This window comes from Lithobates pipiens, unplaced genomic scaffold, assembly GCF_037356315.1.
Source record: "Lithobates pipiens isolate NorthernLeopardFrog02 unplaced genomic scaffold, aLitPip1_a1.2 Scaffold_16, whole genome shotgun sequence".
Classification (NCBI taxonomy): domain Eukaryota; kingdom Metazoa; phylum Chordata; class Amphibia; order Anura; family Ranidae; genus Lithobates; species Lithobates pipiens.
The window spans coordinates 136611575-136638569 of NW_027507748.1; the positions used below are offsets into that span (position 1 = coordinate 136611575).

The 26995-nt window shown below is 43.7% G+C and overlaps 1 protein-coding gene across 2 annotated transcripts in view; it reads right to left on the reverse strand.

The window, feature by feature from the left end:
- SGSM2 (small G protein signaling modulator 2) overlaps window positions 1-26995 on the reverse strand; it is a 550156-nt gene that overhangs the window by 66352 nt on the left and 456809 nt on the right. For both annotated transcript variants that reach the window (XM_077480502.1, XM_077480501.1), the window contains exons 8-10: window positions 24414-24538; window positions 2764-2831; window positions 2027-2190 (exon numbers count right to left, since the gene is read on the reverse strand). In XM_077480502.1, coding sequence (XP_077336628.1) covers window positions 2027-2190; window positions 2764-2831; window positions 24414-24538 — 357 coding nt within the window. The remainder of the gene's footprint in view (window positions 1-2026; window positions 2191-2763; window positions 2832-24413; window positions 24539-26995) is intronic.

The following is a 26995-nucleotide window of genomic DNA, read 5'->3' on the forward strand; positions in this document are numbered from 1 at the left end:
CTGTAAAAAAAAAAGGTTAAAATATTAGGCCACATCTAAGTGGTTTCTAGCAGATTTAAAAGAGAATGTAGTATTTAAAAAAAAATTAAAAATGATACACACTTAAGTGGATGCAGTATCAATCCGACCCATCTGTCCTCTGACGCTACTAATTCAGAGAACTGAGCAATCAAATACTGTTGATCACTCAGTTCTCGGCCTTCAGTGAGCAAAGTTCTGGTGACTGTCAGTCACCAGCTCTCTGCTCTGCCCCTCCAGCACTCACTGGAGAGTGGGGTTATGGAGGGGATGGGAGAGGCTGGCTCAGGCTCTCAGACTCGCCAGCGTCTGGAACGGCTGAGTAGCGTCAGTGAACAAAAGGCTCTAGCCCATTTTGGCCTTACTTCTCCTTTAAAGTGTATGTACAGTCAAAACCTTTCCCTCAATCACACACTTATGTCTCGAGGACAGGAGATCTCCCCAATAGGACACAGACAGCAAAAAATAAAGTGAAATGAGTATTAATCTTTCTGTACTGAAAAAAAGCTTTAGCTATACATACACTAATGCCGCGTACACACGATCGGAATTCTCGTCGGAAAAAGCTCTGATGATTTTCCCGACGGAATTCCGCTCAAGCTGTCTTGCCTACACACGGTCACACCAAATTCTGATCCTTTATAACGCGGTGACGTACAACACGTACCACGGGACTAGAAAAAGGAAGTTCAATAGCCAGTAGCCAATAGCTTCTGTCTCGTAGTTGAATCTGAGCACACGTGATTTTTGGCTTGTCGGAATTGCATACACACAATCGGAATTTGCTATCAATTTTTGGCTGGCGGGAATTCGGACAGCTAAATTCCGATGGAGCATACACAGGGTCGCATTTTCCGACGAAAACCTTCATCTGTCTTTTTCTGGCCGAAATTCCAATCGTGTGTACGCGGCATTAGGCATCTTGCACATGGGGTTGTCTAGGTGCAATGCGTCTCTCCTAGCATTTTAGTGTGCCTGAGAGGGATGGGTGCAGCATCAAGCCGCACTGCCTGCAACCTGGCTACAAGTCTGTGGCAGGCTTTGGCTGGATGAAGTTAAACGGTGCATCGAGTGATACCCGTGTTTAAGGGACCTTTGCATTCAGAGACAAAGGCTTGAAGAGATGCAATTAAACAGCCCGTGTGTAATGAGCCTTAATCAACTACTGCAAGAACACCACACTAACACACTACTCAACAGATGTTCATATTTCTGTGCTCCAGTGCGGTGCAGTAAGGAAAAAGCAGCCTGCCTAAACTGTTTAGTCAACAAAAATTAATGGCAGCATTTTAACAGGGAAGTATGGCCAAAGTTCTTTTAGCCATACTTCTCATGTGGGTCACAGGAGTGCACTTACTTGTATTCTCCTATGACCCAGAATCGTCCGACAGTGGCCTTCAGCCTGATCTCACAGACCTACTCCAGACTGTGGATGGATCCTGACAATAATGCCAAGATCCACCTAGATGCCTTACAGGCAGCTGGCTCAGCCACTCAGTATGCAGCTGAAACCAGGAGCCGGCCAAGAACTGAGCAATCCACAGTCACATGATCGCTCAGTTCTCGGGCTTATAGCCAGTGGGGGTTAGCTTGCAGCATTAGACCGATGATGCAGGAGGTAGGTAAGTATTATGCTTATTTTTTTATATTCCTGTACTCTTAAAATGCACATGTAATGTGTTTTATAATGGTATGTCTCATTTATGTTCTCAGGCTAGAGCCTGCAGAATACATGTTAAAGCACATTATAATGCAATAAATGGTGTGCCCTTTTCACAACACAAAGAGCTTGTTTTCCAAATATAAAATGTCACGATAAGTATCCTTACGCTGGTGTTCAAGCTTTGTGATTTGAGCATAAAGGGTGAATCCAGTCTAGGTAGTATTCTTTGCCACCCCAAATGAGACAGCTTAAATAAGACTGGTCGCTATGTGTATGCCTTCCATGTTTCTTTTCTTAAATATTTTTATCCATGGAAACAAATTGCCCACGGATTGTCTAACATACCTTGCCCCTTTGTGACCATAGTGGGGGCTCTAGCTGTCCTTTAGGTAGAAGACCATTTTCAAGGCAAGAAAGGAAGGCAAGAAGATGTCCCCCTGGAGGGAAGTGGAGTGGAGGTCTCTGGATACCATCCTGGCTGACCAGTACAAGGACTCCCTTGTTGTCTGCTATATGTGGAAAAAGGTCAAAGAGTAATTATACAAGACTGGACATTAACATCATTGGTAAATGTACAATCAGATACAGAGAAACACAATTTACAGATTTATCTAATGAGGGAAAATGCAAACCAGGAAGTGCATTAACGCAAAGCAACCAACAGTCAAATTGCATCATTCTGACTGTTCCATACTGTTAAATCAGAAATCTAATTGATTGTGATGAGTCACTTTGCGCATTATCTTTCTTTTTATTGCTTCCGTAAAGGAAACCTGTCAGAAGGTTTAAATTGCAACTGTGAGTCTCCTTCTGAAAATGCTAGTTGCTTAACTGTTATGCTGAAAATTATTTTATTATTATTATTACAATGAAGATAAATTATGGTTTTAGATCAGTGACCATACTAATGCTAGAAGATCAGCATGATATCATTGCTGGTCTTTTGAACTAATGTAGATGATTAGCTCATTCTGCACTATAATCTTACCAGTGACTCAGCACAGATTGCATATACTGTATTATGTGTTTCCCTTACTTACAATATTTTTTATATATAATATATGGGTGAAACTTTTACTTACGCTGTTGGTGGCAATGTATACAGACTATCTGACTTATTGGCACGATTAGGGCATAGTCCCAAAACACACTGAAGAGACAGAGAAAAATAGAATCATTGTAAAATACATGACAAGTGATACCTGACATGGCTGACATGGTGGTGCTCCATTAAGGCCAACTAATTAATGGCAATGACCTGATATAACTATCTATACTACCTGTTATTATTGCTCGAAAAGTGCCCATAGACATAGAAGGACACAGTCTCTATCTGGCTGCATTCAGTTGAATCAGAAAATGTGCTGATAACTCAGTCAATAGATAATCGGGAAAACATAATCATGCAGGTATCTATCCTTCTTCCACCTCCAGCTACAAGATAATTTTAGGTTCCAGAGAACACCACTACCACCCCACAGGCCAGCAAGTGGTATGACCTGCACAAAGAGACAGCCTTATCACTACATGTTTCTTCTGTAGTGAACCAGAGATATGAAGACCTGGATGCTGGTATTTTAACATGCAAAGCATAATCAGGTGCATTTGACGCTACTCTATTAAAATAGTTTCAAAACTGGTTCAAAATTTTCATGTGTACAATTCAGACATAGACACAAATCAATCACACAGCTGTGGGAATGAAAGTTACCACCAAAATCCTCTGACGGTGAATTTTTGAGTAGACCAGGTACACAGAGGATAAATGCAAGAAACTTTAAGTATGTCCAATCACCAGTTCTTGAAATTGGGTATTGTTTCCTGGTCTGCCAAAGAGTGTTAATGAAAACACAAATGTCGACTGGCATAGAGCTAGCAGCCCCTAGTCCTATAAACATAGGGGACATAACTGAACATTGTTACCCATCATGAATTTCTGTATTTACAGTAGTTTGTATCTGCATACCGATAAATTAAATGGCCAACCACCAAAACATTTTAGTAACAGACAGCATTTAGGGGCTGAGCCACCCCAAAAGGTACCCACATCTTCTGTTTTAAAAATCAAAACTCCTAGGGTGGTGTAGATTAGGCTTGTGCAATTCGTTTCGTAACGAATCGAAATTCGGCCGAATTTTGCATCTTTCGGACATTCGGAGGCATCCGAATGTCCGAATAAAAAAATAACAAATTACCACGAATACGAAAGAAATATAACAAATGAATTCGAATGAATTCGACATGATTCTAAATTATTTCAACTGCATTTTCGAATGTGGTTGAAATAATGTCGAATCATGTTGAAATAATTTCAAATGCATTCGAAATTATTTCAACATGATTCGACATTATTTCAACTGCATTCGAAATGATTTCAACATGATTCGACATAATTTCAACCGCATTTGAAAATATTTTGTGACCCGACTTTAGGGCCATGTATCTCGGGGTCACTTGGTGCTAGAAACTCCATTTGGATATGTTGTAGTGCTAGTACTATTATGTTTGCATACCAAATGTGGGGTTTCTAGCTATAAGTGACCCCGAGATATGTGGCCACAAAATCGGATCGCAAAATGTTATTAGTTATTAGAGCAGAGAATGACATTTTGCGACCCAATTTTGGGGCCACATATCTCGGGGTCACTTAAAGCTAGAAACCCCAAATTTGGTATGCAAACACAATAGCACTACAACATATCCAAATTTGGAGTTCGTTATTTTCGAATGTGGTTGAAATAATGTCGAATCATGTTGAAATCATTTCGAATGCAGTTGAAATAATGTCGAATCATGTTGAAATCATTTCGAATCCGGTAGAAATATTTTCGAATTTGGTTGAAATATTTTCGAATGTGGCCGATTTTTCGAATTCGGTAGAAAACTAAACGAAATCCGAAAACGAATTTAAGGAAGTTAACGAATATAACTAAACAAAATTAATGAATTAAAACGAAACGAAACTAAACACATTTTTTCCTTTTGCACATGTCTAGTGTAGATCTGTTTATTCAAGAGGTTGCTGAAAAGTACACACCAGTCAAACTATAAAAATGTTTATTCAAAAATGAAATGCACAGCTTGCTGTATTGTTGCCCAAATGACTATAGTTTCTGGCATGCAGGTCAGAATGTATAGGGGTTTAGGTAATACTCTCTCTCCCACACTGCAGTCTCATGCATGCATGCTAGAGCATGAAAAGAAAATAGAACATCAGAGAATCATATGATGAAAGTCCCACCCAATGCCCTTTGAGAAGCCTGCTATATCTGGCTGTATTGGATTTTTAGAAAAATCTAAATAAATTGATTGGACTTTTTTCAAGGTTTTGGAATTTTGTGTAGAGTACAGTAATAGTAGTTCATGAACTGAGTTTACTTGTTGTCTGGTAGTATTTTAAGTACCCAGCCACATTATAACCTATACTTTTGGTAAGCTGCAATAGTAAGGTACAATGTACAGTAGATACTTTGGAAAAGCCAACAAATCCACATACTGTACACTTAACAATAAGAATGTCTAAGCAAGGAAATCTAGAAAATTTGCCAATTACTTCCTTGTATAACTCTCCTTGTATTAAAGCAGGGGATCTTAAAAATGAACCAATTTATTCTCTGTGTTACTCAAATAGAACATATAAATGGTTAAACTTTAATTGAAAAAAACTAAGAGGTTAAATGTTGTTTATTACTGCACATCTGCTAACTCTCCTTGAAGTCAGGGTCAGTCTAATTGGCTGAAATCTACATCCCTGATGGTGTTCCCGTATGGATAAGAAAAAATGACCTTACTACATTTACAAAGTGCTGTACAAAAGGTGATGTTAAAATAGAATAATAATATTCTATTGAACAAAATCAGATTTATTTGATAATTAAGGTTGTACCGATACCACTTTTTTTAAGACCGAGTACAAGTACGATACTTTTTTAATCACCGATACCGTTTACTGATACTTTTTTTTAATGTCATGTGACAGTAGCACTGATGGGCACTGATAGGTCAGTAGTCAGTAGTTTTTTGTTTGTTTTGTTTTTACAACTTTATTTTCCCAATTTTTTTGAATTACTTTTTTTACAATCTACATATTTTTGTTATTTTTTAAATGCTTTCCTTTTTTTTACAATTTTACTTTTAAATATTTATTACAGTTTTTTCTTTTTTTTTATAATTTATTTTTTTCAACCCTGTTGGTGGTGGGGGGTTGCTTTGGTGAGATATCAGGGGTCTAAATAGATCACTGACTCTGGGCATTCAGAAAAAGAAGAAGCCGCTAAATTACAGATTACCAGCTCTGACAGGTTTGGGGCAGGGGAGACCGGATGATCGGTGCAGGACATAGGGGGAGCGGAGAAAGACACATGGGGAGTGGAGGGGGAGCAAATGGGGAGCAGAGGGGGAGTGGAGGGGGAGTGGAGGGGGAGCGGAGAAGGAGCAGAGGAGAACACAGAGGGGGAGCGGTGAAGGAGGGGAGGAGGACACGGAGGGGGAGCGGAGAAGGGCATAGAGGGGGACCTTAGGAGCATGGAGGAGGAAATGGAGGAGGACACAGGGGACAGTCAGTGGATGATCTGTGTGGCAGTGGGGGCCGTTACAAGCACCAATCTCCCTGTATAGATTTCAATAAAGCAGCTGAAAGCTACGAGAGGAGGAGAAGCAGCTGCTTTATTGAAATCTATACAGGGAGATTGGTGATTGTAATGGCCCCCACCTCTGCACCGATCATCCCCTGACTGCCCAGATATCGGATTAGGCATCAGGGTATTTGCACGAGTACAAGTAGCCATGCAAATACTTGGTACCGGCACCGCTACCAACACTAGTATTGGTATCGGTGCAACCCTACTTGATATAGTAGTACAAACAACAGTGATATTTATTATCTAAAACACAGCAACAGTCAATCACATATTTTTTGGTGTTCATTTTTTAGTATACATTGGTTTAAACATGAAAACTAACTGTGTGTACCAGAACACATAAAAAATGATACGGAGGGGAAGGAGGAATGCTTGTGAATAGTAAGAGCTAGGTTCAACATACATGGATTACGGAAGCCAACCAAATAATACAGTGGGGGAGATTTCCTAAAACTGGTGCACACAAAATCTGGTGCAGCCGCGCATAGTAACCACTCAGCTTCTAATTTCACCTTGTTCAATTAAACTTTGATAATACAACCTAGAAACAGATTGATTACCATGCAGAGTTGCACCACATCTGTGTGCACCAGTTTTAGTAAATCCACCCCAATGTGTCTGCCTTGGCCGATTACTTATTTTCCCTCATTTTATGACCCCATGTCTCTGTCTCCAAATTGAAGAATTCTATCTCATCTCCAACTTAAAAATTAACTACCCTAAATAATTTGCCTCTGAAGTTCTGACTCTGAAAGAAGAACTACTCCTTTCAGTGGACCCCAATCTCTATCAAATACCTAAAAATCCAACTACTGTCAAACCTTTGTGACTTCTACTTGCCCAACTTTACCTGCTTTTCGTTCCTTCTCCAGTCAAACCCGAAAACCAGAATAAAAATCACTTTGTGATTCCGTACAACAGCTATAGTTGAAATGAACACCATTCCCAGATACTTTATTTGTTCCAAACTGTTTCCTATAGCTGTTATACCGAGCCACCTGCTCCTTTTTTACCTTGTTTCAATCGATAGTACACACTTTTCTTTGGAATAACAAAACCCCAAGAATCAACTACCCCACCCTACCAAAATACAGTGGAGGTACTGGCCTTCCTGAATAGTTGTCTGGAACATTCACTGGATTCTTAGGGACTGGGAGCTACTTGAGCACACATTCTCTGCAACCCTCTCACATTTCAGCCCATCGATCATGAAAGACAAAATTCTCAATGCTTGTCATCTGCTAATTTAACCCTAGACCCTTCAAACTTTCCATATTTAAAAAAAAAATAACCTCTCCTCCACTTGTAGCCATCCTACCCCAGTGATGCTCAACCTTGCATTTCCATCAGGTCTGTATGCCACTTTTCTTTACTCCTGGGGAATTAAGCCCTCTCTTCTCACACGCACATTTTATTCAACCAAGGCATGTTCCTTACCCTACAGGAACTACATGACCTGGCTAAAATATGCAAGATACCCCAATGGTCCTATCTACAGACACAATGCTTTCTTAATGCCCTTAAAGACCAACAGCACTTTTCAGAAAATTCACAAACTTCAAAATTATGTGCAACTCTTACATACCACTTTGACATGTTACCCCCATATATATTATAGTTTGTTCTGGAACTGCACACACAATCAAGGCCCTGTGGTGACCTCCAGTAACAGGGACTTAGACAATGACTTAGCAGAGGATGATTGAGAACAAATGAACACTATTCTTTTAAACGGTTCCATCAACGTTAGTATACAAGAAACAAAGTACAAACTTCTTAATAGATGGAACTGCACACTCCTGCACAAATTCTTAGGAGGCATCCTTAATACTTGTTGGTTGTGATTCAAAGACAGGGGATACACTGATTCATATATGGTTGCACTGCCCAGGAATTCAACCAGTTTGGTCACAAGTACAGAAACTAAATGAAAAATATACTGGCCACCACACAACCATGTGCCTACCACATACAAGTGCTCCTTGACTTCCCATCTGAAGACTTTGGAAATCACCACACAAACTTGACATGAGTGGCTGGTTCATCTGCATTGATTTTATAGCAGAAATGGATTGAGCTAATCCATATTAGCAATGATAATATAATCCCCTACTTTTATACATGGCTGTGGTGGACACATTATTTACTCTAACTGACATATAATGGCCCATAGCAAGCTTAACAGCATTGGCAGCTGCCCTCCTTGAGCGGCAAACTTGGGCCTAAATAAACTTAATCCCTCTGAAAGACATAACACTTCATATTTGACTGTGTGGCTTCCAATTAGGTTACCTATCTGGATTTCTACCTTTTTCAGTCCATCAATAGACTTCTTCTGTGGAGCCTGCCCCCACCTCCTTCTTCCCTTCATCTACCCCTCTTTCTGCTACATCCCTTCTCCTCCCCAAGACCAAACGTTATATTTACGGTATGTCTTCACCAGTAATAACAAATCATTTTTTTTTTAAAGCCTATGGCGTGCAAAACACACCCCAAAAAACGTCCACCCGGTGCCAAAAAAGTGCACACACATAAAGAGTGAAACACAAAACCGTGCTACATGTGTCTGCTGTCCTCCACTAGGAAGGACCTAACCCTGATCCCCCGGGGCGTTAGGCTCCAGATAGGGACTAAGGTACCATAATCATGGCCAATCCAGCCGAATCCGGACAACCGCCTTTCTCCAAAAGGTCTGCCGAAACAGACCCACCCAGGTACTAGGGTAGGGGCTCCCCCGAAGGAAGACCCCCCAAGAGAGGGCGAACCAAGCCAGAAGGCCTATGTCCACCCTCCCACAAGACTTTCAGGATTGGTCCGAGGACCCACACGCTACTCGCCACACGTGCAGTGACAAACATAAAACGTGACACACAACACACAAAATAAAATAAATAAAAAGTGGGGAAGGGATAGTGGAGACAGAGAGTGAAAAAGGTGGCCATTGTGTAAACACAATGACCAGGCCCTACGGCCAGGAATCAAAAATTCCTCTGGTCCTAGCCAAAAGGCCCGGCCCTAGAGGCAGGTGTGAAAAAGTGTGTATACAGTGAAGTGTCCGTGGTGCCAAACTTCAAAGTTATAAATCACAGTGAATGTAAGGCACCCCTGAACTGCCACTTCAGGGGCACATCACCATAGGCTTTTTCAAAGAAGCATCCCCGACCCCCCAACCCAGACCACGACAGCCCCCACCCCAGCCAGAAAGGCGTGGAGATCGAGGAGCTTAGTGAGACCCTTTGCCATCAGGCCTCATCCTCGCTCCCATCACTCCTACCTAATTACATTCAGGAAGTACAGGCCGCCCCCCCTGTTGGAACAGGGGAACAAACATTCCCTCCCGAAAAACTGACCGGACCTAAACTGCCACAATCCAAGCCAGAAGGCCAGGGTCCCCTCCCCTGGCGCCAACCAGTGGTTCTCCATACCCATCAGAAGGCTTCCCTTTCGGCTATGAACTGCTCCAGGTCACCTTTACACCAGCAGGTTTTGCATAGCAACTGCCACCCCTGCTCCACCTCACCATTGAACAGGGATGGAAGCAAGCGTCACCTCCTGGTAACTAATAAGAACATATACTACACTTGATCTTAGCCAAAATAAATCAACTCCTTCACCAGTTACAAGGAATTACTCACTCCCTGACAACCAAATATCCACCATCATGCCCTGAACCATCCCCTGATCACTTAATGACTCTTATGGTTACATGGTTTGTACAAGGTCGGAGATGTTTGTCACCACTTTAACCTTTGCTTGGTTTCTTTGTAGATTTTCCGAGGAAAAATATTTAAATAATTTTGTATATGTCAGTAGTATTAGTTCTCCCATAAAGATATGCCGTTGAAAAAGCTGTAAAATATATTTTGCACGCCTAGAGGCCCACCAGACTCTGTCCAGAGATCCGTATAATACTTTCAGGTTGTGATTATACTTTAATAGGGGTTGTTAAGAAACCTTATTTTGATCATGTTCAAGGATAATCAGGGCTTTATGCCAAGCAGTAGTGATGGACGAACTTCCGACGGGACGTTTCGCGAACGCGAAACGCGAACGGACACAAACGTTCGCGAAAACGACCGTTCGCCGCGGGCTCCATTGACTTCAATGGGAGGCGAATTTCGCAAACCTTTAGGTCGAATTTGCGGCCACGGGGTAATTATTAGGGGGTAGCACGTAGTCCCACCACCTGGACAATAGCATAATACATGTATGAGGTGAATTTGGGATCGATAACTACAAGCATTTTTTTTTTATTTGGGAAATTGTTCTGACAATTCAGGACTATGGAGCTAATGAAGGCAATGGAGGAGAGGGAAGGTCAGGGACCAGGGTAGGCAAACAAGAGGGTGCAGGAGATACAGAGCACTGACAGCAGCACCGTAATACAGAGCACTGACATCAGCACCGTGACATACAGCGCTGACAGCAGCTCCGTGACATACAGCGCTGACAGCAGCTCCGTGACATACAGCGCTGACAGCAGCTCCGTGACATACAGCGCTGACAGCAGCTCCGTGACATACAGCGCTGACAGCAGCTCCGTGACATACAGCGCTGACAGCAGCACCGTGACATACAGCGCTGACAGCAGCTCCGTGACATACAGCGCTGACAGCAGCTCCGTGACATACAGCGCTGACAGCAGCTCCGTGACATACAGCACTGACAGCAGCTCCGTGACATACAGCGCTGACAGCAGCTCCGTGACATACAGCGCTGACAGCAGCACCGTGACATACAGCGCTGACAGCAGCTCCGTGACATACAGCGCTGACAGCAGCTCCGTGACATACAGCGCTGACAGCAGCTCCGTGACATACAGCGCTGACAGCAGCTCCGTGACATACAGCGCTGACAGCAGCTCCGTGACATACAGCGCTGACAGCAGCTCCGTGACATACAGCGCTGACAGCAGCTCCGTGACATACAGCGCTGACAGCAGCTCCGTGACATACAGCGCTGACAGCAGCTCCGTGACATACAGCGCTGACAGCAGCTCCGTGACATACAGCGCTGACAGCAGCACCGTAAGCAGCCCCAGGAGGAAGTCAGCACAGCACAGGGATGGTGTGATCCCCTCATAATAAGAACCCCCAGGAGGAAGTCAGCACAGCACAGGGATGGTGGGAGCCCCTCATAATAAGAACACCCAGGAGGAAGTCAGCACAGCACAGGGATGGTGGGAACCCCTCATAATAAGCAGCCCCAGTAGAAATATGACACCGCTCAACCTCTTCAAAGAGGAGGGTAGGGGCATATAGTACGGTGTGCTTTTTTGGGTCAGGGAAGTGAGCCAAATGAATTAAGAAGGTCTGTGTGCTTGATTCCAAAAATTGTTTATAGACATATACATGGTCTACTGATCACATGTGTTGAATTCCTCCGAGATCCATGCCTCATTCATTTTTAGAAATGTGAGGTAGTTAACACTGTGGTGAGCTAGGCGAGTACGCTTATCGGTCACAATCCCCCCTGCTGCGCTGAACGTCCTTTCGGACAGGACACTGGATGAGGGGCAAGCCAACAGTTCGATTGCAAATTGGGCAAGCTCTGGCCAGAGGTCAAGCCTGCCCACCCAGTAGTCTAGGGGTTCATCACTCCTCAGAGCGTCCACATCGGCCGTTAACCCAATGTAGTCGGACACCTGACGGTCTAGGCGTTCCCTGATGCTGGATCCGGATGACACCTGTCGATGGGTCGGCTGAAAGAATGACCTCATATCCGAAGTCACCAACACATCTTCAAACCGGCCTCTTCTTGCAGGCGCTGTTGGATTGGTACCCGCAAATCCTTCTCTGGGAGTGGGAATTGCTCCTCTGCCAGCGCACGCAAAAGCAGAATGCAGCATTTCTCGAAGCAAGGCCTGGAAGTGCTGCATTCTGACAGCCCTCTGCGACGGCGGTAACATTTCCGCCATTTTGTGTTTGTACCGGGGGTCTAAGTACGTTGCCACCCAGTACTGGTCCTTGACCCTCATGCTTTTTATACGGGGGTCCCTATTAAAACACTGGAGCATGAAGGCCCCCATTTGCACTAAAGTGGAAGCGGTGTGGTGGCCTGGCTCCTGCTCATCATCCAGGATAATGTCGTCCTCTTCATTCTCCTCTCCCCATCCTCGCACAACAGGGATCCCAGAAAGGTTTAAAGCATGCTCTTCTTGCTCCTGCTCATCCGCCCCGGCACCATCCTCCTCTGACTCCTCATCAGACTCCTGTTGTTGACTTGTCTCAGATAGAGTAGCCCCCCCTGGGAATTCATCCAGCATTGCGACTTCCTCATCTTCCCGCTCCTGCTCCTCCACAGCCTGATCAATGACACGACGCAATGCACGCTCCAGAAAGAAGGCATAAGGTACCATGTCACTGATGGCGCCATGGCTGCGACTGACCAGTTTGGTGATCTCCTCAAATGGCCGCAGAAGTCTGCATGTGTCGCGCATGAGCAGCCACTGGCGCGGTGAAAAAAAACCCAGCTCCCCAGAACCGTTTCTTTCGCAGAGTTCATACAGGTAGACGTTAACTGCACGTTTCTGCTGGAGCAGCCTATCAAGCATATAGAAGGTTGAGTTCCATCGCGTCGGGCAATCGCAAATAAGACGTCTGACCGGCAGATGGTGTCGCCGCTGAATGTCAGCAAGGCGAGCCATGGCCGTGTAAGATCTTCTGAAATGGGCCGAGATTTTCCTTGCCTGCCGCAAGATGTCCTGGACCCCAGGGTATTTGACAAGGAATCGCTGCACGACCAAGTTTAAGACGTGTGCCATGCACGGCACGTGCGTGATTTTGCCCTGTTTCAATGCGCTAAGCAGATTGGCACCGTTGTCACACACCACTTTACCAACTGTCAAATTGAGCGGTGTTAGCCACTCATCTGCCTGTGAACGCAAAGCTGAAAGGAGTGCCGGGCCAGTGTGGCTCTTTGCTTCCAGGCACAACAGACGCAGCACGGCATGGCAACGTCTCACCTGGCATGTGGAATAGGTTCTGGGGAGCTTGGGCGGTGCAGTGGAAGAGACGCTAGCAGCGGAAAAGGAGGAGGCAGCTGAGGAGGAGAGGGAGGAGGATGGAGTAGGAGGAGGAGAAGAAGAGTCAGGCCTGCATGCAATCCGTGGCGGTAAAACCAAATCTACACGGGTGCCACGGGTTACATGCTTGACGGCCGTCAGAAGGTTCACCCAGTGGGCAGTAAAACTGATATACCTTCCCTGCCCGTGTTTGCTAGACCACGTGTCTGTGGTCAGATGTATCTTGGCACCGACACTGTGTGCCAGAGATACATTCACTTGCCGCTGAACATGGCCATATAGCTCTGGGATGCCCTTCTCTGAGAAATACTTCCTTCCTGGGACCTTCCATTGTGGTGTTCCAATGGCCACAAATTTGCGAAAGGCCTCCGAGTCCACCAGTTTATATGGCAGTAGTTGGCGGGCTATGAGTTCTGACAAGCCAGCCGCCAACCGTTGGGCAAGAGGGTTATCCGGCGTCATCATTTTTTTACGCTCAAACATTAGGCCCACGGAAGCCTGCCTTTTTGCAGAAAAATGTGAGCTTGGCGTGATGGAAGGTGGAGTGGAGGACAATTGTGAGGAGAGAGGAGAAGGAGAAGTAGAAGACGAGGCTGGACGGTGAGAGCCTGCAGTGTGGCTTTGTGTGTTCCGTTGCTCCCACTGGGCTCGGTGATGGCTGCTCATGTGCCTTCTTAAGGCGGTCGTCCCTAGGTGAGTATTGGGCTTACCGCGACTAACGCGTTGACTGCAAAGATTGCAGATGGCAACGCTATTGTCAGCAGCGGACACGTTAAAAAAAGCCCACACTGCGGAGCCATGTGCCGGTGTCCTGGGAGCGCCAGATGTGACCGTACATGGTCGATGACTCGCTCCTGATACATTTGCAGTCTGCTTTGTCCCTGCTGTGCAATGTAAGTCATTGCTGCTTCTCCTCCCTATCTGCTGGTCCATATCTCCCTCTGAACTCCCCTCCTCTTCCTCTCTTGTGGGCACCCACGTGACATCACTAGACACGTCATCATCAACGTCACCTTCCCCACCGCTATAAGTAGAGTAGGCAGCAACACCGGGGACCAACCTCCTCCTTGGGCTGATCTGGGTACTGGCGTCAGACTGCTGAGTAGCGCTTGTTGCTACCTCCTCTTCCTGATCCAATACCAAGAGTGGCTGCGCATCAGAAATGTCCTCTTGATATGGATCGGAAAATAATTCCAGTGACTCAAGCGGAAGGTATGTGGTGGTGGTGGTGGTGGTCGTGTTGTTGGTGGTAGTGTCTTTGGGGGTGCACATAGCAGAGAGTGAAGAAGAGGGTGCAGATCGAGAGGATGAGGAGGGTGCAGAAGAGTAAGGCTGAGCGAGCCACTCAACCAAGTCTGGTGCATCCTTTAAAGTAATTGAACGCACCTTCTGCAACTTCCCACTTTGGCTCAAGCCTGTTGCTCCTGCCCTACCCCTACCACCCCTGCGGAAGGGCCTGCCTCTTCCTCTGCATGTCATTTTTTAAATGACCCTGTGACAAAACTCTTAGTCCCTATACCGCTGAAGGACTGCTGCAGTATAGGTGAGCGGTCAGCAGTGGTGCACGTCAACCCTATCTATTGTGGACCTATAGCGGTCCTTACAGAACAGCAGACTGTACCGCACTCAAGCCTATGTACCGTAGCACCCTATACCAAGTTACCAGTCCTTATAAGAACTTTTGTGGACCAAGCAGGTTGTGTATTAGTGTTTAGCAGACTGTACGTCAGTCCCTATACCGCTGAAGGACTGCTGCAGTATAGGGCAGCGGTCAGCAGTGGTGCACGTCAACCCTATCTATTGTGGACCGATAGCGGTCCTTACAGAACAGCAGACTGTACCGCACTCAAGCCTATGTACCGTAGCACCCTATACCAAGTTACCAGTCCTTATAAGAACTTTTGTGGAACAAGCAGGTTGTGTGTTAGTGATTAGCAGACTGTACGTCAGTCCCTATACCGCTGAAGGACTGCTGCAGTATAGGTGAGCGGTCAGCAGTGGTGCACGTCAACCCTATCTATTGTGGACCGATAGCGGTCCTTACAGAACAGCAGACTGTACCGCACTCAAGCCTATGTACCGTAGCACCCTATACCAAGTTACCAGTCCTTATAAGAACTTTTGTGGACCAAGCAGGTTGTGTATTAGTGTTTAGCAGACTGTACGTCAGTCCCTATACCGCTGAAGGACTGCTGCAGTATAGGGCAGCGGTCAGCAGTGGTGCACGTCAACCCTATCTATTGTGGACCGATAGCGGTCCTTACAGAACAGCAGACTGTACCGCACTCAAGCCTATGTACCGTAGCACCCTATACCAAGTTACCAGTCCTTATAAGAACTTTTGTGGACCAAGCAGGTTGTGTATTAGTGTTTAGCAGACTGTACGTCAGTCCCTATACCGCTGAAGGACTGCTGCAGTATAGGGCAGCGGTCAGCAGTGGTGCACGTCAACCCTATCTATTGTGGACCGATAGCGGTCCTTACAGAACAGCAGACTGTACCGCACTCAAGCCTATGTACCGTAGCACCCTATACCAAGTTACCAGTCCTTATAAGAACTTTTGTGGAACAAGCAGGTTGTGTGTTAGTGATTAGCAGACTGTACGTCAGTCCCTATACCGCTGAAGGACTGCTGCAGTATAGGTGAGCGGTCAGCAGTGGTGCACGTCAACCCTATCTATTGTGGACCGATAGCGGTCCTTACAGAACAGCAGACTGTACCGCACTCAAGCCTATGTACCGTAGCACCCTATACCAAGTTACCAGTCCTTATAAGAACTTTTGTGGACCAAGCAGGTTGTGTATTAGTGTTTAGCAGACTGTACGTCAGTCCCTATACCGCTGAAGGACTGCTGCAGTATAGGGCAGCGGTCAGCAGTGGTGCACGTCAACCCTATCTATTGTGGACCGATAGCGGTCCTTACAGAACAGCAGACTGTACCGCACTCAAGCCTATGTACCGTAGCACCCTATACCAAGTTACCAGTCCTTATAAGAACTTTTGTGGACCAAGCAGGTTGTGTGTTAGTGTTTAGCAGACTGTACGTCAGTCCCTATACCGCTGAAGGACTGCTGCAGTATAGGGCAGCGGTCAGCAGTGGTGCACGTCAACCCTATCTATTGTGGACCGATAGCGGTCCTTACAGAACAGCAGACTGTACCGCACTCAAGCCTATGTACCGTAGCACCCTATACCAAGTTACCAGTCCTTATAAGAACTTTTGTGGAACAAGCAGGTTGTGTGTTAGTGATTAGCAGACTGTACGTCAGTCCCTATACCGCTGAAGGACTGCTGCAGTATAGGTGAGCGGTCAGCAGTGGTGCACGTCAACCCTATCTATTGTGGACCGATAGCGGTCCTTACAGAACAGCAGACTGTACCGCACTCAAGCCTATGTACCGTAGCACCCTATACCAAGTTACCAGTCCTTATAAGAACTTTTGTGGACCAAGCAGGTTGTGTATTAGTGTTTAGCAGACTGTACGTCAGTCCCTATACCGCTGAAGGACTGCTGCAGTATAGGGCAGCGGTCAGCAGTGGTGCACGTCAACCCTATCTATTGTGGACCGATAGCGGTCCTTACAGAACAGCAGACTGTACCGCACTCAAGCCTATGTACCGTAGCACCCTATACCAAGTTACCAGTCCTTATAAGAACTTTTGTGGACCAAGCAGGTTGTGTATTAGTGTTTAGCAGACTGTACGTCAGTCCCTATACCGCTGAAGGACTGCTGCAGTATAGGGCAGCGGTCAGCAGTGGTGCACGTCAACCCTATCTATTGTGGACCGATAGCGGTCCTTACAGAACAGCAGACTGTACCGCACTCAAGCCTATGTACCGTAGCACCCTATACCAAGTTACCAGTCCTTATAAGAACTTTTGTGGAACAAGCAGGTTGTGTGTTAGTGATTAGCAGACTGTACGTCAGTCCCTATACCGCTGAAGGACTGCTGCAGTATAGGGCAGCGGTCAGCAGTGGTGCACGTCAACCCTATCTATTGTGGACCGATAGCGGTCCTTACAGAACAGCAGACTGTACCGCACTCAAGCCTATGTACCGTAGCACCCTATACCAAGTTACCAGTCCTTATAAGAACTTTTGTGGAACAAGTGAGTTGTGAATGTTTAGCAGACTGCAGCAGAAGGGCAGCAGTCAAGTATAATATCCTTTCTATATTTGGAAGAAAGAATATTATACATGTACAAGCCTATTACTGTACCACTGATACCAGTCCTGAAAAGAACCTTTGTGGAACTAATAATAACAGCAAGTCTTTAAAATTACCCTCACTGCCTGACAACACTGCTTCCTTCCTGTCCCTATACAAATTGGCAAAAAAAGAGAACGATTAGTGGTTACTGGAACAGCTCTTTTGTGGACCTTGATAGTAACAGCTAATGATGATGATGATGATGATGATGATGAAAGACTAATCTGGCTGTCCCTGTAGCATACACCGTCCTTTCCCTTTCTCTAAACTAACAAAAGACACTCAGGCTGCTGCAAGAATCAGCAGCACAGCAAACCTATCAACACCTAACACCTATACCAGTCCTGAAAAGAACTTTTGTGTACCAAATAGCTAGTGGTTTATCTCTCCCTACTCCACACAGGAACCTGTCCCTATCTTAACAGAAGAAAGAATGTAAAATGGCCACCGGATCGGGTGTATTTATAGGTTAGGGGGAATGTACAAGTGTCCATGTGCTGTCATGTCTCAATTGGCTGTCCTGTATCACATGATAAACGTGTCACCAAAGGTTAAAGTTCTTGTATACATTAAACACGTAAGTCCGCCGCGGCGAACGACGGAAAAAGGCGTTCGAACGTGCGGACCGCGAATGTCGGAAATTCGCCGCGAAACGACCGCCGGGCGAACCGTTCGGCCATCACTACCAAGCAGTACTGATACTTCAACTGGACAAGGCTTTTTACAGAAAGTTGCAATGATCCTCAGAAGTAAGTTATGCAATTGTGTATAAAAGCAACCTTTATAAAATTAGAGTGTGCTAACGCACCATTTATGGGGGATGCATGCAATGCTGCTCACAAGATACATGGTTGAGAGTTGCTCCATGAATGAGGAAAATAAGGAGTAAGTACATTGGAAAAACTGAGAAGTTTTTAAATAGACATAGGAGCTTTGATAGGTACTGTTTATCATTTTAATCAAGTTGATCCTGTCAATTAGAGTCTAAGGAAATCAGAATTTGGTATCCATCTGTTTAATAATAGGGTTTAAGCTGGGGGGAAGGTGAGCAATATCAGTATGAACTACTATTCCTAAGTATTAAAAGCTATTTTTTGTTCAGAAATGTGTGCATACCAAACAGGGGTAAGTTTTGGGGGCACCTGTAGGAAAATGCAATCAGTTTCTTCTAGCTGACCCTCAAATGGCCTTAAATGTAAGAATAAGAGGATCAAAGCAGAAAGCAAGAAGTCTAGCCTCTCCCCTCCTCAAAACAGCAATTAACATGCAGAATTTCAGTTTTCTAGCATAGCAGATCGATTGAAGTGGGGACTGCAGTCTAGAAATAAAGCATTGTATTGCCCCGGGTGGTATAGCAATGATGCGCATGAACCAAATATGCTAATCTGGTAACCAAATGCAGATTCGTCCCCATAGCTACCTGTAGTTGTGAAAGTTAGACCATTAAAAAAACTAGACAGAAGGAATTGATGTGTTTGAGCTTTGTTGCTGGAGAAGGCCCCTTCGCATTCCATGAACAGCAAAGATGACAAACAAGTAAATAGTGGAACACATAAAAACAAATATTTCACTGGTTGGCAGATTACAATACTCAGCCTCACCTATTTCAAACTTGTAATGTGATTGAACTAACAGGAGAAAGTAACTATGCTCAGATTGGCTAGTGACAAAAGGAAGCCAGGGTGCCTGATGGTTAAACACCATAAAAGCTGACACCAAGCAGAACATAAACGGACTAAAAGAAGCAGTACAAGATCGAAAAAAAATATATCAGACACGACTGAACAAATAACATTATTATCATCATCACTGCAAACGCCATTAATATCTTCCAGCGGACCCACAAACATAAGACCTCAGCAAACAGGTCAACACTTTCTATTAAGGAATAAAAAGTTCTGCAGAACCCTCAAGTAAACCAAAGCATTATCTGCATACAGGGATATTCAGAACCCCACCCCACTACTAGTAATGAAGAGGCTTGTCTGAAAAAACAAGTAAGTAAACGGTTTCTCTGCCAGGGAACATAGGAACAGGGACAGTGGAAAACCTTGGCAGATGTCCTTCTGGACATCTGGAAGGTAACAAAATACATAAAAAAAAAGAAAAAGTAAATTATTATCCTGTGTGCTGATATAAGATATATTTAGGGAGCAGTAGCCTAAGATAACAGGATTGTTTGAGTTTCATTTGGTGATTGCAAATGCAAAGAAGAGTGCATATACAGTACAGTGGGGAAAATAATCCAATTTATAACATTTGTATTTTTTCTGGAATTTTGGTTGATATTCTGTCTCTATCATTTAACATACACCTATGATAAAAAAAATTATAGACCCTTCATTTTGGGCCAACTGTCAAAATCTGCAGGGGATAAAATAATTATTTTCCCCACTGTATTTACCAGCATGCAGGATATTCATTTCAATTTTGTTTTTAATCTATTTATATATATTCATGTATACCTAGAATTAATTGGTATTTACATTGGGGGTTTATACAGTGTATATTATAAGCTGTGCTGCACTTTGTTATTAAAATGTACTAGAACAGAATGGTTCCACAAATTTCACACCTCCCATCCCGTACTTGGACAATCAACATCTATACGTTCCATCATTCCATGGCGATTGGATCAAGCTGTCTCTGCTGTCAATGGTTATAAATGCTGGGGTATCTTCCTGACATTCATTAGAACTGAAGAAGTGGCTTGGAGAAGCTATGAAACATCTTCAGCATTATAGATTATACCCACTTTAGTGTGACTATCTACTATTATCTATACCATGGCATGGATAAATGAGAGGGAGAACATGCATTGTACTCTTTTCTGTTTATTAACTCATTCTATGTCCCTCCACTTAATCTGAGGCTGTAAAACATCAATACATCCATGGGCACAACAGTGGCTTAGTGGTTAGCAGTTCTATAGTTTTTAGGTTGAATCCCAACCACGACACTACCTGCATGTAGTTTGCTTTGGCTAATTGGATCCTGTCTAAATTGGTACTAGTATGTACAGTCCCAGTCCCTTCAAAAAGTATTCACACCCTTAGAGATATTTCACATTTTGTCATGTTACAACCAAAAACATAAATGTATTTTATTGGGATTTTTTTGTGCTAGGCCAACACAAAGTGTCACATAATTGTGATGTAGAATGAAAATGATAAATGGTTTTCCAAAATTTTTACAACTAAATATGTGAAAAGTGTGGCATGCATTTGTATTCAGCCCCCTTTACTCTGATACACCTAACTAAAATCTAGAGGAACCAATTGCCTTCAGAAGTCACCTAATTAGTAAATAGTGTCCACCTGTGTGTAATTTAAACTCAGTATAAATACAGCTGTCCTGTGAAGCACTCAGCGGTTTGTTAAAGAACCTTTGTGAACAAACAGCATCATGAAGGCCAAGGAATGCACCCGACAGGTCAGGGATAAAGTTGTGGAGAAGTTTAAAGCAGGGTTAGGGTATAAAACAAATCCCAAGCTTTGAACATCTCACGGAGCACTGTTCAATCCATCATAAGAAAATGCAAAGAGTATGGCACAACTGCAAACCTACCAAAACATGGCCATCCACCCAAATTGACAGGCTGGCAAGGAGAGCATTAATCAGTGAAGCAGCCAAGAGGCCCATGGTAACTCTGGAGGAGCTGCAGAGATCCACAGCTCAGGTGGGAGATTCTGTCCACAGAACATCTATTATTCGTGCACGCTACAAATTTGGCCTTTACGGAAGGATGGCAAGAAGAAAGCCATAGTTGAAAAAAAGCCATAAGAAGTCATGTTTGCAGTTTACGAGAAGCCATGTGGGGGACACAGCAAACATGTGGAAGAAGGTGCTCTGGTCAGATGAGACCAAAATTTAACTTTTTTGGCCTAAAAGCAAAACACTGTGTGGCAGAAAACTAACATTGTACATCACCCTGAACACATCCTCCCCACCGTGAAACATGGTGGTGGCAGCATCATGTTGTGGGGATGCTTTTCTTCAGCAGGGACAGGTAAGCTGGTCAGAGTTGTTGGGAAGATGGATGGAGCCAAACACAGGGCAATCTTAGAAGAAAACCTGTTATGCCGTGTACACGCGACAGGACTTTCCGGCAGAGTAGGTCCGACAGAATCAATCCGTCGTATGTGGGCTAATCCGATCGTTTTTGACATAAAAAATCTGACGGACCTAGAAATAGAACATGTTTGAAATCTGATTCGATTGATATCGGGAAACCCATTTGGGAAACCCAAATACGACGCAATGGAAGCTATTGGCTACTGGCTATTGAACTTCCTTTTTTAGTCCCGTCTTACATCATCACGTTCAAAAAAATTGACTTTTGAACAGACTTAGTCCGTTCGTGTGTGGGCAAGTCCGTTCATTCAGCAGGTCCGTTGGAACTTCGCCGAAATTCCATTGGGAAGACCGTCGGACCTAGTCTGCCGGAAAGTCCAGTCGTGTGTACGTGGCATTAGCGTCTGCAAAAGACTTGAGACTGTGGCGAAGGTTCACATTCCAGCAGGACAAGGACCCTAAACATACAGCTAGAGCTACAATGTAATAGTTTAGATCAAAGCATATGCATGTGTTAGAATGGCCCAGTCAAACTCCAGACCTAAATCCAATTGAGAATCTTTGTCAAGACTTCAAAATTGCTGTTAACAGACACTCTCCATCCAATCTGACAGAGCTTGAGCTATTTTGCAAAGAAGAATGAACAAAAATTTCACTCTTTAGATGTGCAAAGCTGGAGGAGACATCCCCAAAAAGACTTGCAGCTGTAATTGCAGTGAAAGGCGGTTCTACAAAATATTGACTCAGTGGGGCTGAATACAAATGCACACCACACTTTTCACATGTTTATTTGTAAAAAAAAATGAAAACCATTTATCATTTTCCTTCGACTTCACAATTATGTGCCACTTTGTGTTGTCTATCACATAAAATCCCAATAAAATACATTTACGTTTTTGGTTGTAACATGACAAAATGTGGAAAATTTCAATGGGGTATGAACACTTTTTCAAGGCACTGTATATGTATAAATGTGAGTTAGGGACCTTAGATGGGAAGCTCTTTGAAAACAGGGACTGATATGAATGTACAATATATACAGTATATTTAAGTTGCTAGCACTATATAAAATACTTAAATTAATAGTTACAGAGCTCCTGTATGTGCACGTCAGTGTGCTAGTACTCTCTGTGTTATGTTTTTACTGAATAGAGGGTACAATTTCAAGGCTGCACAGCAACCACAAAGTTCAGAGACTGTGTAGATGTGGGCAGAGGGACAGAGGCTAAAGTGTGTGTTCTATGCAGCCTGGCACCTCTACCTCCCATCTGGGGATAGCAAGACACAGAGGAATACTGTACCCAGTCTGCTCAGAGGTTGCAGGAGAAGAAGAGAGCAACATAACCTTGTATAACTCTGAACAGAATATGTAGTCATGGACTTTGTGTGGACATATAGAAGTACCATAAAAAGAATTTTATTATGTACCATTAAAAATCTATTACACAACATTAGGGGTTTACAACATGCAAAGATTTCGATTACAGTTAACACGTGGGCTTAACAAGTTTCAGGAATCCTTCTTCAGGAGCACATATGAGTACACTGGAGCCCACTCCTAATCTTTAATATAGTATTATCAGTCAGTAGGGTAGACTGGAATTCATAGCATGTGTATGTTACCGGTAGAGGTGCAAATGAGTGAAGCCATCCGTTGCTTCTCGGATGTAAAGTTCGGGTACATTTAGTAAACAGTAAATGGTCTTGTACACAAAATCTTAAAATAAAAGGTCCAACTTTCCAATGGGGAACCATCCAGAATCAATGTGAGTGCGTCACCATAAAGACAGAATGGTAGTCAAAGTAGTCAAGGCACATATATTTCAAAGAGGGGGCTCTTGATAAGTATCTTAGAAATACACTCTGTTCACATGAATACAGCCTGTGCTGTCCTGTCCTGTCACTCTGATGAAACGTATACGTGTAATGTCTAGTCTGCTGATGTCATGACACTAGAAAGCGGAAGTGTGTCAGAGCTGTGGTGCCAAAGTTTGCACTTGCAGCCTGATGGATTTTATGCCCATAAACAAAAGCACCCATAATAGCCGACCTTGGCTTACACTTTAGCCGTGTCACTGTTTGAGGAACTGTGGCAAATGCATTTGCAAAATCCAAGTATATTATAGAGACAGTCACTCATTTGACTACATTTTTGCTTACTTTCTCATAAAAAGAAACCAGATTTGTTTGACAACTTCGGTCTCTCATGAATCCATGCTGACTATTGCTTATATTGTTTTCTAGCAAAAACTCTTCTACATGGTCTTTTATTAAACTCTCAAGTATTTGCCCAACTACAGAAGATAAATGAACTGGTCTGTAGCTATCCAGGCTCCACATTGGCCTTATTCCAGTCTAGTGATTGTACACACATCAAAGTTGTACCTGAAAAGGTCATCTCAGCCCAGATTTTTTTTTTGTAATCCCATTGGGGTTCTTCCCTTACTTCCTGTCTTGGTGACATCTGTACAAAAAATGGAGGGATGCAGTTGTCACCAAAACAGGAAGGCACAAATAGCGAGAAGTGAGGAGAAAGTTCCCCAACAGGGATACAGACAGCAGTAAAAAACTGAAATCCTTTTCTGCTTTTATAAAACACAAAATACAAAAATCAAAACCTTTTTGCAGGAATTGGACTTTAAATCTTAGTTACTTTGTTGAAATTTAGGTGATTTTTTTGGCAAGAATTTGACTTTAAATGTTAGTTACTTTGTTGAAATTTGGGTGATTTTTATTGACCCTTTCAGCCAAATCTTTACACTGTTACTGTCGTGGTATTACCTCTGTTCGAGTTCTGATTCTCCCAGTGTCCCATTTAGTAACTGGTTAGGAGTCCATTTTAATGTCAAGTTTTCCCCGCTCTGATGAAGTGAAAGATATCCAGGAATAGCTTCCATATCTTCTTTCTACAAAAGATTTTACATGTTACAAACATTTATATATTTCAGGACAAATCAAACCAAGGTTTTTAATATAATATTTTAGTATACATGCCTGTCTTGTGTGTTAATACTTACCCAGTTTAAGACACTGAACATGCTACACATGTCCAAAAAATGTCATCATAGTACAGAGGACATTTGTAGCATGTCCAGTCCTTGCTTCATTGGTGGGTCCTCCCCTCCCAATTGGTGTCAATTCTCAGCTCTGAAAATGAAGCTGGAAGTTGCTGTGTACATTCACCAGCTCTAGAAGCTGCAGCTGTCAAAAAAGAGTAATCTGCTCTCTGTGTTTATCTAAATAGAGTGATACAAAGAAACATTGTTGCTTTTGTATCTGCTCTGTCTTAATCTGAAGATCAAATGGATTGATTTCAATCCACAGATGCTTTCAGTTAAAATGACCTGGCAAATTAAAAAAATAAAAATAAAATGTGTCTATTTAACCTATTATTAAAATGTACTTTACCCTGATCTGCCCTAATTGATTCACCCCCCTCCCCCACCCTGCTTTCTGTCTTCAACTATATATTTTTAATTTATATTTTATTACCCATTAAAATAGAACCTTTTTTTTATATTGGATAGAGTAAAAATAGTGTTATGACCCCTGTCAGGTTTGCCAGTGTCCCCATTGGAGGATCCCCCATCTCTGTGGGATTTTTTTAACAACAGCAAATAGGACAAACAGAGAGAGTGATTCTCTCTAATGGTGGCACAGACAGCAATAAAAAAACTGACAGATATTCTAATTCCTCTTCACTCCATCCACAACTAAACTTTTTTTCATTTTTGTAATTTTTTGTACCAAAATCTTCTGTGGACTACAAAACAACTCCCCTTCAAGTAATAACAAAGAGAACCAGAGGGAGCATTTGCAGTTAAAATCAGCAGAACAGCCAAAGGTAAGAATGCTTCTCCTTCACATGTATAGTACAGTAAGTGTTGTCATCCTAAAACATAAAGTGTTACTGTCAGAATCACGGGCAAATATATTCAATATTAGTTTTTGGTTTAGTATGCTGTAATACTGAGCTTCTTCTAACAGTTTTATCTAAAATGTCCTTGTGATGGGCCAACTCGGTGCAGGCTACTCCTTCTCCTGATCGAGTTCTGACAGATAATACAATGATTATACTCAACGCCATAGAGAAAAGTAAGACCTACTTGCTTGTTTGCATTGACTGATTGAAGAATGCAACTTGATCATAAGTTATCTTGACAAAATCTGAGGCCACTAGACTGAGACAGGATCTCGCATCTCAGCCACTGAAAATGCTACTGTCAGGCACTCTGATATCCTGCACTCTCTGCAACTCATGGTACAAATTTTGGTGGCCAAAGTGGATGATGTGGAAAACTGGCTCTGTGAGAATAATGTCTGCATGCTGGGCCTGCCAGAAAGGGCTGAAGTGGATCAGCCAACTGAATTTGTGGAATCTTTCTTTAAGGATCTCCTAGAGCTGACTTAGGTCTCTCCCAACTATGTGGTGGAAAGAACTCATAGGTAGTGATTGACTTCAATGGGAGGCGAACTTCGCAAATCTACAGGTCAAATTTGCAGCCACAAAATAATTAATAGCTGTGCAAACATAGTCCCACCACATGGCCAATGACATAACACATGTATGAGGTGAGTCTGGGATCGACAACTACAAGCATTCTTTTTTTATATGGGAAATTGTTGTGACAATTCAGGACTGTGGAGCGCATGAAGGCAATGGGGGAGAGGGAAGGTCAGGGTAGGCAAAGAGGGTGCAGGAGATGATCACCAGCAGCGTGACATACAGCAATGACACCTGCACCGTGATAGAGTCATCTGACAACAGCACCGTGATAGAGAGCACTGACATCAGCAGCGTGACATAAAGCACTAACACCAGCACCGTGATATACAGCACTGACAGCAGCACCGTGATAGAGAGCACTGACATCAGCAGCATGACATAAAGCACTCACACCAGCACCGTGATATACAGCACTGACAGCAGCACCGTGATAGAGAGCACTGACATCAGCAGCGTGACATAAAGCACTCACACCAGCACCGTGATATACAGCACTGACAGCAGCACCGTGATAGAGAGCACTGACATCAGCAGCGTGACATTAAGCACTCACACCAGCACCGTGATATACAGCACTGACAGCAGCACCGTGACAGAGAGCACTGACATCAGCAGCGTGACATAAAGCACTCACACCAGCACCGTGATAGAGTCATATGACAACAGCACCATGATAGAGAGCACTGACATCAGCAGCGTGACATAAAGCACTAACACCAGCACCGTGATATACAGCACTGACAGCAGCACCGTGATAGAGAGTACTGACATCAGCACCGTGATATACAGCACTGACACCTGCACCGTAAGCAGCCCCAGGAGGAAGTCAGCATAACACAGGGATGGTGGGAGCCCC